This window comes from Euprymna scolopes, chromosome 23, assembly GCF_053919585.1.
Source record: "Euprymna scolopes isolate OS-2025 chromosome 23, ASM5391958v1, whole genome shotgun sequence".
Lineage (NCBI taxonomy): Eukaryota > Metazoa > Mollusca > Cephalopoda > Sepiida > Sepiolidae > Euprymna > Euprymna scolopes.
In genome coordinates, this window is record NC_136504.1 from 38497315 (window position 1) to 38518315 (window position 21001).

The 21001-nt window shown below is 33.2% G+C and overlaps 1 protein-coding gene across 2 annotated transcripts in view; it reads left to right on the plus strand.

Annotated features, from left to right (window-relative positions):
• LOC145245838 (C-type mannose receptor 2-like) overlaps positions 1–21001 on the plus strand; it is a 122778-nt gene that overhangs the window by 7398 nt on the left and 94379 nt on the right. For both annotated transcript variants that reach the window (XM_080107491.1, XM_080107492.1), the window contains one exon: positions 9269–9331. In XM_080107491.1, the coding sequence (XP_079963617.1) occupies positions 9269–9331 (63 nt within the window). Of the gene's footprint in view, positions 1–9268; positions 9332–21001 lie in introns of those variants that run through there.

Consider the following 21001-nt stretch of genomic DNA (forward strand, 5'->3'; position numbering starts at 1 on the left):
GGAGTGTATTCTTTGGCAGCCATCTTTTTACGCGCGTGCAGTGTCAGTCATAGATGAGTAGATTTGTTTATGGCGCGCGCGCGTAAAAAAAGACGGCCGCCAAATAATACAATGCATAATACAACTTTTTATATCTCGATAACTACTTATTTTTGCAAAATTACAATGCAATTTTCGTATTCATCATAGTCGAAAACCTATAAAAGTTGTAATTTAAAAGAAAATTGTGGAGGTGGACCTAATCTAAAAATATACCGATTCTTGTCATTTTCAAATTCTCCAAATGATGGCTCAACTGAACGGAATTAAATAAATTTAAAACTATATTTCATCCATACACGTTTTAATTTCACGCGTATTTCATTGTTTTTTTTTTTATGCTTTAAATTATCTTGAAGCCTAAGGATATCTTGATATTATAAATCCACCATATTCGGCCGTGAACAGACAACACCATGCTCATACTGATGTCGTCCCATGACGTCGAAGTTTACATTAAGAAAGAAAAAAAAAAGAACTAAGCTCTTATTTGTCCTTTAATACACTGTGTTCGCTGCCAGAGTAAAGCATTTTATGTGAAATCTGATGTAAAATTTCCATTCTCTTCATTTCACTTTTAACATTGTCAAATTTGCCGATCTGGTGCAGACTTCTTAGGTTCCATGTTGCTATATTCCTTAGTTTATTCTTTGCTGGTTGTCGGACGATCAGGTTCCACCTGTCTATCATAACAATCTTTACCAAGCGAGGTGTTCTGATTCAGAACTCTATTCATCATGTTTGATGTGTTGTCATAGTTTTCTTTGCAGTTGTACAGACAGTATGTTGCAGTTTCTTTCTGTCCGAGCAGTGTCCGTACTGGACGATTGTCCTGGCCATTGTACCCAGAGGTATCTTCTGCTCAGCACAACGGAATACGAAACCATGAACAGAATTATTTGTTTGCTTTCGTAATCCACCAGTCACCTCTTTTCCATTAGCCTGGTCGGGGGGAGGGGGCTAAAATAGGTTCTCGACCATGCACAAGAGTCTCCCACAGACTAGCGAAGGAAAAGAGGCGCCTTACTTTTCCTTTGACAATAGTGCTGTCCCGAAACCCATATTATTTGTTTAATTAAATTCAATTAAATTAAATAATCAAGAAGATAAGTTAATGGCAATATAAATGCAATAATATACAATTTTTTTTCCATTTTTCGCGCATCAAAATATCAGAAGTTTCTTCTGGTGATGGGAAAATTCCAATATAATTCCGAATTTCGATACAATTATCGATTCTGTCCTAAATTCCCGAATCCGATACAATTATCGACCCTGTTCTAAATCATCGACTCCAGTAAAAGTATATGTTCTATACTAAGTCATCGATTCCGATAATATTACTGATCCTGTTCTTAATCACTGATTCGGATAAAATTATCGATTCCGATAAAATTATCGATTCCGATAAAATTACTGATTTCGATACAAGTGTCGCATCTGTTCTTAATTCCGATTTTTTTCTAAATTTCTGATTCTGTTATAAATTCCCGATCCTGATATTAATTCTCGATTCCGATACAATTACCGATTCTGTTATAAATTTCCGATTCTGATACAATTATAGATTTCGATTTTAAAATCACTTAAAAAAAGTAGAATTTCATTGAGGCGAGTTGAGGTAATGGAGTGCCCTTATCCACTTTTAAATGTAAATTCAATTTTCTTTCTAATTTGACAAACTTTTTAATGTTTTTTCTCTTTATGTATTGTATCCGAGATTTTGAAAAACTCATTCGAAGATTTACATCTATATTTGGCACTTGTGACATTTTAACCCGTACCACTTTTTACCAAACTCTTTTCGATGTTATTTTTTACTTAAATCCATTATTATGATCTATAAATTTCAGTGTTACTAGTATTTTAAAATCAATCAATATCATAATTAGTATCAACAACGAAAAATTAAATTTTAAACAAACAAAAAAGAAACGAAAAATAACAGAATCGTTTTTGGAATCGGAAATTAGTACAAAATGTTTTCGATTTCGATACGCCCCAAAGTTATGACTTTTCCGATTCCCGATTCCGATTCATCCTTCCAACACTAGTTCTTTCATTTGCCATATAAAAATACGTTGTGATATTTTAAGAGTTGAGGCTGGACTTTATTAAAGCATACATATCAAATTCGATTCTGACTAGCTAATTTTTATTTGTTATTGTTGAACCATGTTATTTGCACTCTAACTACGTACTTCGTTAGAGTTTATTAAAAAAAAAAAAAACGTTGTAGTGCCGCCCGAACGACTGGTAATATGGAAACATTTTTTAGTGATGACTGAAACATAAAAATCAGCAAAGGGAATAACTTATATTTTACTTAAATAATATAAAAGGCATCTCTTTTACAACTGAAATTTTATTTGTTTTTCTGTATAAGTTTTTAAAATGGATAATAAGATATAAATAAATATAAAAATAGTAAAATGACTTTACTGCATCCCGGGCAACGCCGAGCAAGTGCGTCTAGTTTGTATTATTTAGATTAATTGGACTACTTTTCTCAACCTGGTTGTTATTTTCACAACGTTTCGGCCGATGTTATTTGGAATAATCAAAATAATGTTTGATTATTGACTTGAGCAACGCCGGTACCGGTCGACTATTATTATGATTATTCAAGCCAAAAAGTTTTGTCAGCTAAAATATATTTTAGAATAATCCAAATATTTAGATGTTTATTTACATTTAATAGTTACCAAGAATATTAACTTTAAAATGTTTTCATGATAATTTAGTTTACTACTTAGGAATAATGACGGTGATTATCTTAGTGTCGCATGCTTGTGACGTCATTTAAAGGGGTGATGGTCTTTTTGAGATAGGTGGAAATTAGTGTTCAGAAATTAAAGGTCGTGATAGCTCGAAGCACTCGGGAGGGGGGGTCGATGAGTTAAACGCCTATCAAATTGAGGAATCCAAGACCAGTGTTGCACCTTTCCAAAAGGGAAAATCACTCTGGAATAAATAGTTGCCGAAAATAAAACCCGAGGCTCTGTCGTTTTGGGAGAGAGTTTTCATTGCAGTATTCCGTCAAGCCAAGACTAAAGATGAACCCGATTGGCCGGATGTTGAAACCTCAAATAAGTGTTACTCGTCCTTTTTGCCGCAAAGGTATTTATGTATATTATTAGAAAACTCATCCCCGGAAAACTCGTCTCCGGAAAACTCGTCTCCGGAAAACTCGTCTCCGGAAAACTCGTCCCCTTTTGCTAAGTAGGAAATCTGGTCCCTTATTGAATAAATATCGATTGAAAACACATTTTATGACCGTTTTTGAAGGAGATATTGTCTTTAAAAGAGATTACACATCCCACAATATTTTTTTTTTAATATTTTTACTTGTTTACTGTTGTTTTAAAAAAAATTAAATTAATTTTTCTAAGTTTTCGTTTTCTACCTAGCTTTGAAAGTTTTTGGTCTTTCAACTTATTTTAAAGAGTTTATTTAGTTAAAAAAAAAAAAGTAATGTCGAGTGTTACTTATGAATAAAAAATGTCCGACATAAGAGGATCACGTCTTAGGGGGATAATTGCTCAAAAATAGAAAATTAAAGAAAATATTAAGGTAGATATAGTTTTAAAACGACCCCCCTCCAAAAGAAAATAAATTTGTATATTTTTAAAAATATATTCACATGTTTATTGTTTTAAAAAAAATTAAATTGATTTTTCTAAGTTTTCGTTTTCTACCTAGCTTTGTAAGTTTTTTTGGTGTTTAAACTTATTTTAAAGAGTTTATTTAGTTAAAAAGAAATAACAAGTAATGTCGCATTCGACATTACTTAGTAAATAATTTTGACCAAAAAATGTCCGAAAATTAAAGAAAATACTGAGGTAGATATAGTTTTAAAACGAGCCTCTCCCACCCCCAAAAGAAAATAAATTTGTATATTTTTAAGTACTGCACAAGTGCCCCCGGAATGACTTTTAAGCGATAACCTCTCCTCCCCATGTTAAGAATGGCTCTCGAAATAATAACGTTATTATTTCAGCGCGGTACCAAAATGACATAAGACCGTGTTTTCTTTTTTGTTGTTTTGTAATAACACAAGAATTATTTAAACTAAATTAATTCTTCTAAATAAAATAATTGCTTTCTTTGATAATACGTGTTTTCTTTATTTATTTTTGTTTCGTAATGACACAAAAAGTGTTAAAGCTAGAGTAATTTTTAAAATAAATATTTGGTTTCGTTTTTCGTATCTTAAGCAAGAGTTAAAAATAATTTAAAAAAATATTATGGGGTTCATCTCCTTCGAGAACGGTAATAAAATGTGTTTTCAATCGATATTTATTCAATAAGGGACCAGTTTTTCTTCCTAGCAGAAAGGGGAGATGTTTCCGGGTACGAATTTTCCGGGTACAAGTTTTCCGGGTACCATATTATTATTCCGTCATGAATATGAATTAAATACCCACACACGCACACAACGAACTCTATTTTAGTCAATAACAATGCTAGACCGTCATAGACGAACACAGGTATATACACACGTCATATAGATGTCTGTTACAGTTTACAGTTACACACACACACACACACACACACACACACACACACACACACATATATATATATATATATATATATATATATATATATATATGTAGTAGCATGGGTTCCCGGCGTTGGCTGGGTATTTGGAGGTGTATGTTGAGCAAGAAACAAAAAAGCGGTCAATTTTTTTAACTTTGATCCTTATTATGACCCCTTAAGTTATTATTTTGGGCTCAAATCAAGTTATTAAGTTAGATCCATATCCAAGGAACCTATATCTAAAATTTCAAGTGTTTAGACCCAAAATTGTCGGAGGAGTTCGGTAGAGTTCTCAAAGGGCAAATCGTTGAACTATGCCCCTTAAGCGCCAAATTTCTGGATGGAAACCAATCACATAGATTTTCCCAAATCTCAGTACCCTGTATATAAAATTTCGAGCCTGTAGGCTGAAAATTGACAGAGTTTTTGCGTAGGAAAATGTGCACACACACACAGACAGACACACAGATATACAGACACGTTCACTTTTATAGATATACTAGCATGGGTTCCCGGCGTTGCCCGGGTGTTTGTTGGTGTATGCTGAGCAAAAAAAAAAAAAAAAAAAAACGGTCATTTTTTTAAATTTGACCCCTATTATGACCCCTTAACATTTATTGTTTTGGGCTCAAATCAAGTTATTAAGTTATATCAATGTCTAAGGAACCTATATCTAAAATTTCAAGTGTTTAGACCGAAAATTGGCTGAGGAGTTTGGTCGAGTTCTCAAAGGTCAAATCTTTGAACTTTGACCTCTTAACAGCCAAATTTCTGGCCGAAAACCGATCACAGATTTTTCCAAATCTCAGTACCTTGTATATCAAATTTCGAGTCTATAGACTAAAAATTGATAAAGTTATTACGAAATGTACACAGACAGACACACAGGTACGTCCACACACACACACATATATATATATATATATATATATATATATATATATATATATATATATATATATATATATATCGCGTTACTTTAAAATTAATAGGTTGTATACCACCAGTTTAAAAAATTAATAGGTTTATACCACCAGTTTCTAGCTTAGTAATAAGGATGATAAAACGTGATGGGGATAAAACTAAAATATTTAAACAGTTAAATAAAGCATTTGTTCGTTATCCTGATGCTTTTAAAAAAATAATAAAGGAAATCCAAAACTTATTAGTAATGTACAAAATGTATTTATATATAAAAATAAATAAATAAATATTTTAACCTTTATATATTTAATTTTCATTAAATAAGAATGTAAATATACAAAATATACAAAATACTAATCATAGGGGGTGATAAGTAGTCAAATGGATTAATCCTAATCTTATAAATACAAGACTGGTAAAAAATATATCCATTTTGAATTTGGAAACAGATGAATCTCACAGGTAAGAAATTCATTTTTATAACATGAAGTAATTAAGAATAGAAACTAGATCTAATATTTGTAACATTTTTTTTTTTTTTTTTTTTTTTTTTTTTTTTTTTCCTAAGATTAAGAGAGGCGGTGTTTGATCAACACTGCTTGGCAGCCATGATGTAATATACTGTTTGGTTTTCAATTCCCCGAAACAGTATTTCATGGTAAACAACTGATGATCCCTTAAAAATAAATTATTACTGGAACTATAGTGAATTCGATAGAGCAAGTTGATGCAGTGATTGCAGGCGATTGAATGACTTACTGACTAAATGGTTTTCTAACGAATGATAAATTTGTTTCTTTTTTTTATATAGTTTTAAAGGTTAAAAACTTCCAAGATTATATATATATATATATATATATATATATATATATATATATATACTAGCAGGGGTGCCCGGCGTTGCTCGGGTGTTTGGAGGTGTATGCTGTGCAAAAAAAGCAAAAAAACAAAAAAATGGTTAATTTTTTTAAACTTTGACCCCTATTATAACCCCTTAAAATTTATAGTTTCGGGCTCAAATCACTTTATTAAGTTAGATCCAGGTTCAAGGAACCTATGTCTAAAATTTCAAGTGTCTAGACCCAAAATTCTCGGAGGAGTTTGGTAGAGTTCTTAAAGGTCAAATCGTTGAAATTTGACCTCTTAACAGCCAAATTTCTGGCTGACACCCGTCACATCGATTTTCCCAAATCTCAGTACCCGGTATTTCAAATTTCGAGTCTATAGACTAAAAATTGACAGAGTTATTGCGTAGGGAAATGTACACAGAGAGACAGACAGACAGACAGACAGACACGTTCAATTTTATATATATATATATATATATATATATATATATATATATATATATATATATATATATAAGCTGACCGTCTCTGTGTGTGTCTGGTCACGAGTAGGCTCCTATATGGTTGACTATTATAGAAAACTGATCGCGTATAATGATAGAAGATTATCGAGACACATGAATGGGTATGTTTGATCTGGCATAATGATGATTCATTAAAATTGTGGGGTCTGCGTTCGCGCCTGGTCGACAAAGTATGGAAATGAAAAATGTAAAAATTAAAAAAAAAACGTTTACAAGTGTTTTTGATATAAATGTACATAAGAATACTTTGATAAGTATGTTATAAGAATACTTTGATAAGTATGTTTTAACTTAAATAGGAATGGTATAATAAAATTGTAGCGTTCGTGTGTGTATGTGTGTGTATGTCTGTGTGTACAACTCCCAATGATCAAAAAAATATGATGGCAATATATGTGTACACCTCTCCTGATCAAGAAATATTAACGCTCATGATAGGATACTTCTGTCAAAGGAGACATTATATTTTATAGGTAATTTCTATATTTAGCATTTTTAAAACCACATCTACATTGATTGGTTACGGTCGTTAGCATATCACATTAAATTAAATCTATTTAAATAATTAACTCGATGATATTACTTATTCGACATAATAGATTCGTTTCAACTGTACTAATTAAAAAAAGTAATTATTTAGTTTATTTGAATTTCAATTTATATTTGATTTAACTTATTTTATCTGAAATCTGAAACCGTTTTATTTTCAAACCAGAAAACCAAAAGAGAAATAACTGTGATAGTTTGATTTAGAAAATTGTTTTAAACGGAGCACGTTATTAAATATTTTCTGTAATAGATTTGTTTTCATTTCGAAATATTCTTCTAAGCTGAATTATTATTTTTATTTTTAATTCGGAGGAAAATATTTTTTTCGCTTATTCTTAATTTTTAAGTAACCTTTTTTATTTGTTAGAAAAAAATAATTAAAACTAATGTCCTCATTTACTTGCATCTCCACAAGGGCAGAGTTAGTCAGACACAGGGTCAATTTTCCATGTGAGCAAAATCCATCAGCTCATACATTATCTGCTCCTTTTTTTTTGTTTATAAATTTAATCGGTGTTGCCCAGGATTTATTATAATAATTATACCATGGCAAGTGTGTTTAATTGCCTGCGAAACAGATTTTCTTTATAATTTATTTAATATCTTAAATTAAAAATGGTCAATTTTTACGACGTGACCTAGCGTCGTTTAACCCCTAAAAAAATTAAGACCTGCTTTTTTGGGACTTAATACGTTTAAGCAATCTTTATAAATAATATGAAACAAGAAATTTTGAAAAAAAAATTGACATTTTAGAATGGGAGATCACTTTTCTATATAAATGTAACGTAAAATGTGCACACACTTTTTGGCCACAAAGCGTTTAACCAGACATGTCATTTCTAGCATTTTTTGAAGTTTTGAGATCAAGGGAGGGGCGGAGGGCGAAACATGACAAATACAATTTTTTTTTGTTTTTTTGTGGTGGAGAGGAATTACATTTGAAATATAAAATAACGATAGATTTAATTAATTTTTATGAGACCATTCTGTACTTTCACCTAACAATTTTATAAACAGAACGAACCCCAAAATATCACAAACTCAATTTTTTTTGGGGGGGGGGATTACATTAGAAATATAAAATGACGAAAATTTTTATTTAATTGTTTTTGGAATTAATTTTTGGTAGATCTATTTTTTCTTCTTTTTTTTCGATAGCACGGGCATTCGCTGTTATTTTTATTGAAACAAAAGTTGTAATGATTTATTTTTAATCATTTGGGAGGGGGGGGTTCCAGTGCTCAATATCCGGAAAATAGTTTCTTCTCTTTATAGCCCTCCTGCCGAAATGTCTGGTGGAGAGGGTATACCATACTTCTTTTTTGGGAGGAGAGTACATTTACATGTTTTCATCCGTTCTTTTATTTTTGTTGTGGAGGTATCCACGTTGCCTATGATGAAAATGATTAGTATTCATGTGTGTTTCAAACGGAACTTATGTCAACCCAGGCTAGTATATATATATATATATATATATATATATATATATATATATATATATATATATATATAGATACATACATATATATACATATATATATACATATATATACATATATATACATATATATATACATATATATACATATATATATGCCAATATATATATACATACCAATATATATATATATATATATATATATATATATATATATATATATATATATATATATATATATATATATATACTAATCCTTATCTAAAACTTCCGAAATGCCTCTTCATTTATCCCATGGAAATGCATTTTGTTAAAACCTTTTTTTTTTTTTTTTTTTACTATTCTAAAAACTACAATCAAAATAATTAAGTTCAGCTTTTCTTAAATTCTATTTTCAGATTATCGCCACGTCATTTCCTGTTTCTTTCTTACGGCGCTTTGGTTAATACTAACTTGCTATGGTAAGTGATCATTTCCCTTTGATATATAAAATTAAGGGACCCAGATTTCTTACTTTAAACATAAGCACCTTCTGTCTGAAAATATCAATATTCCATTCTGATTAGTTATTTCTTTTTCTTTTTTGGCGTCGGTCTATGATGTTAAAAGACAACAAATATTAATTCGCTTTAAATTCTTTGCGAATATAATTATTCTTGTATTATTATTCATCGGACTACTGTTCTCATCTTGAGTGTGATTTTCACAACGTTTAGGTCGATATAACCTCCAACTTTCTTCAGGTGTATCTTGTCGAACTCGGGAATGTTTCTCTCGAACTCGGGAATTTGGACGGAATTTTGAGCGGAACCCTTTATTTACTTCACGGGGGTAGCGTGCTCTTGCTCCGTCCGCCATGACTGGATAGAGATCCTAAGTAATTCGCAAATGTATATAAACGCTCATAAACAAAAAATTAAATGCTGATAACCTTACACTTACCTATGCACACATTAACAACATGCTACAATCCCCCCTAAAAAACAAACCATTAAAAAATGTTATGTACGGGTACCATTGTTTATTTTTCGATTTCGGAGCAGCTTAGCGAACCTTACACGATGCTATTTATTTTCTTTACTTCTCTTTTCCTAACTTATTATCGATACTGCAAATACATTACCTTTGTTTATGTTCATAGGTAAATCTTTACCTTAGCTCCACCTCGACACTTTTCTTTAAAATTAAGACTTTTAGGTTTTCGACTATGCTGATTAAGAAAATCTCATTTATATTTGGCAGATACAAGTAGTTTTGAGATATAAAAACTGTATTATACACTTTAAATCAGTGGCTTCTATATTTGTACGCACATGTGAGGAACAAATCTAATTCTATCCGACCGACACTTGGTTTATAGTATTTGCAAGTGGGTTCCTGACAACGATTATCAAGGTTAATTTGGAACAAATATTTTGACACCCCTCCATTCACAAAATGGGGTATCAATTCCGCTAGCGGTTCTTAACATGAGGAGGTTGGAAGTGTCTATTCCGAAAGCTGTTCTTTACTTGAAGGGATTCGGGTTAGGAAACAGCAACAACAACAACAACAACAACAACAACCGTACTTTCATTTTTTTAAGAGGGGTGGGCATGCTTCCATCGGGAAATGTCGGTTAACGGGTCCTGCTAGTATATATATATATATATATATATATATATATATATATATATATATATATATATATATTAGCTGTACATTGCCATGTAAAAAGCATATTGCTGGACAGAGGGTTTAGTCACATACTATTTAAGATACATCAAATAACCTAAGTTGTTACGATTTTTCTACGTTTTTTTTATGTTTTCTTTCTTTTTTTTTTTTTTTTTTTTTTGAGGGGCGACAATAAAACAGACTGATCTTCATCTATAAAATTTAAACAGATTTTACCTACTCTTAGCACGTGCTAACTCAGTAAATGTTTAGAAGCGCCGACTGTCGCATTTTCAAGGTTGTGGAAGGCGTAAGAAGCATAAAAACAATGCTGTTGTTTTTATGCTTTTATATATTTTATTTTGATATAGCGAGCGGTCCTGCGCTCTTTTTCAGAAAAAGTAGAGACTGAAGAGAATCCAATATTTTTCGACCATGAACTGTTTCCTTTTATATTGGATTTAAAAGCGATGGTACCGGATTTTTTTCTGACCTTCTTTAAGATTTAAAAAATAAATATGCACTTATATTGAATTTTTATTCATAATCAAGTATTTTCTAAAGTTCTTTCCTACAAACACTATATATATATATATATATATATATATATATATATATATATATATATATATATATATATATATATAATCTTAAGAAGCTTTGAGTAAATAAAAGGTAAGAATAAAAATAAAGAATGCAGTTTAAATTCCCAGAAAAAATATTTAAAAAACTAAATTTTACCTATCCCAAACTTAGCACTTATATGAGAAAACTTCTAAATAGTCTACAATTACAAAACAGAATTCAAATATATAATGATAAAAAAGGAAGAAAAAAAACTTAACTACAATTGTAAAATAGAAAACGCAGCTGCCTACCATGTAGCTGTTTCGGATATATATATACATATATATATATATATATATATATATATATATATATATATATATTAAAGAGTTAATATTTACAAATAAAATAAACTCACTTGTAAATATTAACTCTTTAATATTTATAATATATTTTAAGTTTACCATTTTGATTACCTTGGTAAACTTATTGTAACTTTTATTTTGTATGTATATATATATATATATATATATATATATATATATATATATATGTGTGTGTGTGTGTGTGTGTGTGTGTATATATATATGTATTTATATATATGTATTTATATATATGCGGTCTCTACCAAATTACTTAGCCAATTTTTGGTCCAAACATTTGAAATTTTACATAAAATGTATTTAGAGATAGGCAACCTTTTTAATCGGTTTTAGCCCAAATTTTGGCTGCCAAGAAGTCAAAGGTCCAAAGATTTGACCCTTGTGGTCTTTAGTAAACTATTCAGCCAATTTTGGGGTCTAAACATTTCAATTTTTACATAAAGGTTATTCAGCCATACAGCAATATTTTAAACCAGTTTTTGAGCGGAAATTGTGCTGCCAAGAGGTCAAAATTGAAAGAGTTGACCTTTGCAGATGCTAATTTTGAAATTTTAGATGTAGATTACCTGGACATGAGTCATACTTTTTAATATATATATATATATATATATATATATATATATATATATATATATTGATACAACAGTTCACACACACACACACACACACACATATATATATATATATATATATATATATATATATATATATATATATATATAAATGCACATAAAGTTATGAACAGCACATAGGGGCCGAGCAAAACCAGGCCGAACTGCTAGAGCAGAAATATTTAACTTATTGCGACATGGCAGTTAAGTAGATAACTTTGCTTTTAGCTGAAATTTCCATAAAAAGTAAGTAGATACTATTGTCTTTTTTTAATGTAAATTTGCTATTTTATAATAGCAAATTTTCATTAAAAAAAAATGAAGAAGCGTTAAGGTTTTTACACAGTATTCATACTTCCTGCTAAACCCGGTGAACGACGCAATATTGTTGTAATTTAGTAGCTTTTCCAGCGCAGGAAGCAATAAAACATTTTTATAATAAAAGTTATTATCCATATACAGACATGTTTCGTCTTAATAAATCTCCTCAGTATGACTAGATGAGACTATACTATTGATTGCTGGGTTCGAATGCCGAAGTAAAGACACCTTGACTTCTATCCAACGTCTTTGTTACGCACGCACACACACACACACACACACACACGCACACGCACACACACACAAACGCACGCACACATACACGCGCACACACACACACACACACACACACACACACACACATATATGTGATTGTTACTTCTTAACAGAAGAAAACCATATTTTCCTTTCCTTATCATAGATTATTTATCCATTTCCATGTACTTTTTTTATTATATTTTTTTATTTTATTTTATAATTTATTTTTATTTAATTATTTATATTATTATTGTTGTTGTTGCTGTTGTTATTATTATTATTATTATCATTATTTATTTATTTATTTATTTTTTTAATTTTTTAAATTTATATATATGTACATGTGGAGATGTAACCAAGAAGCAATTTCTATCGTCTGTTGGGGACGAAGGTGACTCTTCAAACCAGCTCTGCTCTTACATAGTTTGTTGCAGAGGCCACACTTATGCTGAGATCGACAGACGTTAACTGGTACTGCTTTACTGTGAGCATTCATATTACGCTTCAGACCTCAGCTGTATTTGCTGACCATAGAGCAAATAGAACATCTGCGCCTTGCAGTGTTTTCTCCATGCAAGAAAGACTGATTTCCAAGTGATTGCTTATGACTAGCTAGACCGGTTCCAGATAAATTAATTTTATCGCATAAATCACAAACGTAGTTCAGCACAAAAGCCTCTAACAGATCTAACAGAGTTTTCTTCCAGATATCACGCTTAATTTTCGCATAGTCATATTTTTTCTTCTCAAAGCCATCAAAGTCGTAATAAAACATGGAGCGGTACTTTTCTCGATCATTGGAAGTACACTCCTAGCTAGACACATTAATATCGAGAGCTTTCAGATTAGACACTTTTCTAGTATAATTTCGCCATAAAATAAGCGCTTGGGTAATCTCTCATCATTCATCTTTGTTAGATGTCCAGCCCACCTCATCTGATTACGTATAATCAATTTTTCAATGCATGGTACGTCACCTCATATGAGGACATCCGTATCGAGAGCTTTTAGATTACCCTTTGTTACCTAAATTTTTTTTTTTTTTATATTTTAATAACACAAAATACATGCTATTCTTTAGTTCTGGAATTGAATTATATTTGAAAATAATTACATTTTAATTTTTTAATTAACCATAATTTGTATTTACCTGAACTGTCCAGCATATCTAACTTATTTACGTATTTGTTTGTATTCTTTCAATATATGTTGAATCAACCATTCTCTAATATTTTTAAAATGATGACAACAATAGTAATCTTAGTGTCTTCCAAAGTATTGGTCAGAATTGTATTACATTCAATATGGATAAATTTTTGTGTGTTGGGTGTGTTACAGAGAATCAACATGAACACACTACTATAAAAATAATTATAGACATAAGTTTTAAAACTATTGAGAAAATCTGATATAAAGAGCCCTTGGGATGCTCAGTGTAATAAAATTAATATTTCTTTGGTTTGTGTTGTAGACACTTTTCTAGTATAATTTCGCCATAAAATAAGCGCTTGGGTAATCTCTCATCATCCATCTTTGTTAGATGTCCAGCCCACCTCATCTGATTACGTATAATCAATTTTTCAATGCATGGTACGTCACCTCATATGAGGACATCCGTATCAGGTGTAAAAAAAAGGTTTTAGTTGATGTCCACAACGTCTCAGAAATTTCTGGTGTACTCTCTCCATGTCCTTTATGTGTCTACCATAAGTTGTCAAAGCTTCAGAAGAGTAAAGTAAGGATGACAAAATGCAAGACTGATTGACGCTAATATTTGTACGAAGGGTTATACCTCTGGCAGACCATACTCGTCTCTGTAAGCTACCAAAAGCCTTAGTGGCACGCTGTATCCTCTCGTTCTCCTTATCATTCAACGTTCCGTCTCTGATAAGAGTGCTGCACAAGTACACGAAGGTGTCAAGAACAGCAAGCCTATGGTTGTTGACAAAAATATTTAGTTGCACATACAAATTACCGAGTGAACATGACCTTAGTCTTTTTAAGGCTTATATTAAGGCCAAAGATGTATAGGCCTGTGAAAACAATTCAATGATACCCGGCATATCTTCATCACTATGGGCCACAATATCAGCATCATCTGCATAGAGCAATTCATGAACCAGGTGCTGAAAGACTCTTGTAGAAGCATGAAAGCGATGAAGATCAGAGACTTTACATGTGATCTGAAATGCAAATAACGACCCAGAAAACAGTCTTTAAAGGCATAGGAAAGAATAGCTGCAAAATAAATAGAAATTGGCAGGGTGATATACGCTGGTATATCACCCTGCCAACGGGTTCTGATAGACATCCGTTAAACTTTAGGCGAGCCTCCATATTAGTGTGGAGTTCCCTGAGTAACCGTAGAAATTGAAGTGGGCATCCCAAACTTCCTAGAATTGTCCACAGAGCATTCCTGTTCACCTATTAAATGCCTTATTCAGATCAACAAACACCTGATAAAGCAAAACATTATGTTCACTACATTTTTCCTGCAACTGCCTAGCAGAGAAAATAATGTCCATGGTTCCCTCTGCCTGGACGAAATCCGCTTTGATTTTCTGGAATGAAAGACGGACAAATATACTTTAACAATCTATTCAGTAGAACTTAGGAAAATACTTTGCCTACTGCTTCCAACAAAATTATCACACAAAAAATCCCATAGTTTGTCTTAGGCCCTTTCCCCTTTTACAGTGATATAAGAATTGCATGAACTCCATCCTGATGGACGGGAACACCCTTCCAGGCATCAGTAATAAGATGAATAATTTCACTAACAAGCTTATTACCGCCATGTAAGAGGACTTCCACAGGAATACCATCAAGCCTTGGGGCTTTCTCAATATTTACTTCCTTGATTGCATCTCTAATTTCGTTCTCAGATAGGAACTCAGGCATTTCATGGATAGGCTTCTGTTCTGTTAAAAAAAAAAAATTTATATCTTCATCAACATCCGAAGGGTTGTCAAAGAGATCAGTCCAACGAAAGAAACTCTTGTTGGGTTCCTTTATAAGAGTAGTTCCATCATTCGAAAGTAGAGGAGATACTGACAATGTTTGAAGACCAAAGTCTTTTTTAAGCAAATGAGCCATGCACTTAGAGTCACTATGATCGAAATACATCTGAATTTGATTGGAGAGTTTAGTCCGCCGCTATTTTTAATTTGTCGGAGTCGCCTTTGGAGAAGACCTTTGTTTGCTTTAAGTGACTATTGGGGGGGGGGCGATTTTCATGAGAGGCAGAAACATTTTATGATGCAACCCACTTTTAGCACTTAAGAGTTGCGCCATTTCAGAATCATTATCATCAAACCAATCCTGATGTTTAGATTTGCAGAAGCCAAGAACATCTAAACTTATATCATAGAGTGTAGTTTAAAAAATGCACCCACGATTTATTGAAAACAGAATTAACTACGGGTCGGAGTTTTTCACGTACACTTGGATCACCCAATTTGGATACATCAACTCGCCTGGGTATCTTAACACCACCCTACCTACACTTCCTCCTTATAGAGGTTCTCAGCTTCGCGCGTACCAAAAAGTTATAAGTGCTGCATTCAATGAAACGCATGACACGTACGCTACAAACATCTTGCAAGTATGCCCTCCTGGGAATAATATAATCAATTAGGTGACCTTGTTTTGAACGAGGATGGGTTCAAGTAAACTTATGGATTTCTTTGTAGCTGAAGAAAGTGTTACAGATAGCTAGGTCAAACTGAATATATAGATGGTGAAGATGCAGACCATTATTGTTGACCTGTTGAAGAATAAAGAAATCATCTATGTTTGTAATTGTTTGTCTCGCGTCGCCATTCCTTACAACAGAAAAGGTAAATGTGTTTTTATCATTAGCTTATAACGAACTTTGTACAACACTTACAAGTATTATGTGTCCCCATCATCATAAGTAATGTCTCCCCTCCTCTCTATATGTGTATAAGAACTGTTGTATCAAAATCTCCCAGTCCGTATTAATATAATACCCCCAGGAAGTGTCACAGTCGTCGGCATGATGTAATATATATAAATGTCTTCCCATCAGAATTGTCATCACCACCGTTATATGAATCCCCGTTAATGTCTCCGATATGAACCCGTCATCTCTTAAATATATACCCCCTATGTAACAATCAGAGGGGAAAAGTTTGCAAAATATACCATAAATTCATGCATTAAGGAAACAAACAATATGAAATTTATTCTTTGCATAAAAAAATGTCATTTAACATTTTGTATATATATTTCTATATATCTATAAAAGTGAATGTGTCTGTGTGTCTGTCTGTGTATCTTTCTGTGTATATTTCCCTACGCAATAACTCTGTCAATTTTTAGTCTACAGACTCGAAATTTGATATGCAGGGTACTGAGATTTGGAAAAATCTATGTGATCGGTTTTCGGACAGAAATTTGGCTGTTAAAGGGTCAAAGTTCAACGATTTGACGTTTGAGAACTCTATCAAACTCCTCCGCCAATTTTGGGTCTAAACACTTGAAATTTTATATATATATAATATAAAGCTGAACGTCTGTGTGTGTGTGTGTGTGTGTGTGTGTGTGTGTGTGTGTGTGGCCACGAATATGCTCCTATATGGTTGACTATTTTAAAAAACTGATTGCATATAATGATAGTAGATGTATCGAGGATCAGGAATGTGGATGTTTGATCTGGCAGAACAGTGGTTCATAAAAATTGTGGGGTCTGCGTTCGCGCCTAGCCCCCAAAGTATGGAAATAAAAAATGAAAAAAAAACGTTTACAAGTGTTTTTGATATAGATGTACATAAGAATACTTTGATAAGTATGTTTCAACTTAAATAGAGGTGGTATAATAAAATTGTAGGGTCTGCGTTCGCGCCTGTATTCCATGGAAATATGGCACAAACTTTAACAGATACTTTTCATATCTATTTGCGTAAGTAATTATGCTTCAGTTTGAAGAAATATGGTATAATAAAATTGTTTTTGGTTCTTTGTTTTTCAATATTTCGTCGATATTATTTAGTAAGAGTGTTTAGCAGAAAAGCCAACAAACGACTACCCGAAAAAATAAATATACAAGAAATAAATGTTACCATAGTCAATAAAATTCAGTTCATGTTTTTTGTCTTGAAATAGTTTTTAATGCTCTTTACTTGAAATAATTTCAGCGAACCGAAATTAAAACGAAATTTGAGGCGATAACTACTTAAATGAATTTTTATATAAACTACACATGCCATAGTCGAATATTCCTCAAGCACAAAATAACGGAAAACATTAAAATATGTTTATAAATATTCTTTACATCGACGGAACTCTCTTAAATTGTTAACACAGAATGCTCAGGTGCCCCTCCTTCAAATTGAAAACGGGGCTCTCCATTTCAAAGTCGCTGCCATTTTGATTTTTTTTAAACCGGTTCGTAAATTTAAAAAAAAAAAAATTTTTTTACAAACTACTTAAAAATACAAACCAATGAACTTTTCTACCATAAAAGTAACTTTTATTGACTATGGTAACATTTATTTCTTGTATATTTATATTATTATATATATAATATTTTCTGTTTGTAAGGAAACATCATTTTGTTGGTCACTCTTGGCTACGAATGGAAACAAAATTGATATAAAAATATATTTTCGCGAAAATTATCTTTACTTTCATCATATTTTGCATAGGGTAACATTTTTGAATATGAAAACCTGTCTCTTTACAACCCCCTCCTTTTCATAACCTATCATACTTTCATCAATTACAGTCCATTTTCTGTAGGCTGTTTTTGAACCCAGTCAACGACGTGTACTTCTGCTAGTATATATATATATATATATATATATATATATATATATATAAGATGAAGTGTGAAACCGGTCAGCTAACTCTTTCATATTATTTTTAAACGTCAAAAGTTGGTTTATATTTAGCTACTAGCGGAGGTGCCCGGCATTGCCCGGGTGTTTGGAGATGTGTGTTGAGCAAAAAAAGAAAAAAAAGTGGTAATAGGCAGGCAGGCTCGAACCCGTGACGCGAAGGTGGAAAAGAAAGTAAAGAAGAAGCTGAAGTCTTACCTCTACTCGACGACGCGACCGGAAGTCTAAAGCGTCCAAATTTAACGTAGATGAGTTGCAGAAATGGCGTTGTTTTTAAACTTCCCACGAAGCTCGTTTCTAATATGTGGGAAAAGCAGCCCCTTCAAAAAAGGAGGCATTCTGACAGTATCCAAATAAATAGTAATTGTCTCAGTATGAAGGGTTTCACCTACATTGAAGAAGGACCAATTACAGAACAGATACTACCCAGCTGGAAGGCCACGCACCAGGCTTTTTCGTTCGAATCGCTTTATTTATACGAAAAAGACGAACAAACACTCGAAACGAGGGAATTTTTTAAAACTTGATCAAACGTAAGATAGAGACGATGTCTATTTGCGAATCTTAGATATTACGATTTGGGAAGTGTGAAAAGCCCGACGCAAAAAGCACAAACGCGCGCGCCAATTTAGCCTTTTATACATTAGACGTGCCTGGGTGGCCGGCGTTGCCCGGGTGTTTAGTGAGAGACGCTCAAGGGTACAAAAATAAGAATTGTCCCAGTCGTGAAGGATTTCTCCTCCATCCTCCACCGAAAGAGAACAAGAAATGGAAGTGCGGCATCCGAAGAACAGATGCTGCACTTTGATCCTGACCAAAAGGCCAAGAGTAGCGGTGAAACCGTGGAAAAAGAAAGGGAAAACAGGCAGCTGTAAACGACGAAAAGAAGAGAAAAAAAGATAAGATCGTAGCTTATGGTGGAAGAACGTGATGACGTTAAATTGGCCATGACAGCCCGTGGGTGGCGAGGATACCAATGAAATTCCGATCTACAAAAGCAAAAAGTCGCCGAACAGCGGGGGCGACACGTGACCCTATTGAAAAGGCGCGTGGCCTTTGTGGAATCGGATTCAGCGGTTTTTATGTCCTCTCAAAAATAATTAAGTTAGGCATTTCTATTTTTATGTCCTGTCAAATTCCATTAGGGAACAACCGAATGCCAACAGAGAAAGAAAGACAGCTCCTTTTTTGGGTATGGGCCGCCTGGCGAAGATTTGACGGACAGTGATCCCTTAATTCTGATTGGCCAACGACCTGAAACGGGAAGAGACCCAGTCCACGCCCCCACAATATAAGCAGCGAGCTTTGAGAGAGTAAGAGAGAGAGTTTTGTTTCCTTGGGTCCGACGAACGAAGATTCCCCCATCGACTGTCCCTGTCACGTAGATAATTGAGTTGTCTGTCGGAGAGAGAGAAGAGAAAACCTCGCAGTTAACAAGTGGCCAGTCCCTAACTAAACAGCTAACTGCGATTGTACCCTGATTGAATACAAAGAAGTTTAAACAAAAAGAAACGCTTATTGACTTGGTCCCTTCAATTGTTTTTGCATGACAAGTCTGTTTTAGGAAACCGGCCGTGACATCATCGCTGAGGAAACATCAAAACCGACAACCGGGGTCATTCCACCACTGGACGACGCGCGGGTGACGTAAGTGTCACATTAGAGGTGTGTGTTAAGAAAAAATAAAAAAAGTGGTAGTAGGCAGGCAAGCTCGAATCCGTACCACAGAGAAGGAAAACAACATGAAAAAAAATGTGACGTCTTTGCCATTGCGCCCATCGCCAAACCGGAAGTGGTGAAGGCTTAAGTTAAGACTAGTCAATCGAAAAGAGGGGATGACTTTCGAAAATATGAGCGAAAAAAGCGAACCCTCCCTGTAGAAAAGTGCACAGTTGCGCGTAAAGCAATTGATGCTTTTAGCCGAATTTTCGACATTTGTCGTCTGAAAGGTCGAGCTTTAAAACAATACCGATCTCGTGAAAATCTGTCGACTCTATCGAAAGTTTTAGGCATACATGATGATTGCACCGTCTTGTCAGACGAGTGCCACTCCCTCAGACACTTAAAGTCCATGAGCCCAAAAATTACTTCCATCACCACAGGACCATTTTAATAGACAATACCTGAGGGAGTATCTCAACACAGATGATGTTACAGAGTCTTAGCTTTGTACGACAACTAAGTCTCTCTCTCAGTTCAAAATGCTGAGATCCAACAACAAGCAAGAACAAGATAGCCAGCAACAAGTTAAACTGCAAACCAGCTTAATGAGGATACTGGTCTCCCGCTTTATGGTTTTTTAAATCAGAGATTTGCTTCTCCTAGGAAGGTTGTCTTCACCACGGCTTACGGGAGCCCTCTCCACCCAAAATACATACATACATACATACATTTAAACAGACAGGTGAGATTTATGTTATAGACTAGCTGGCTGCCCGGCGTTGCCCGAGTGTTTAGATGGTGTGTATTGAGCA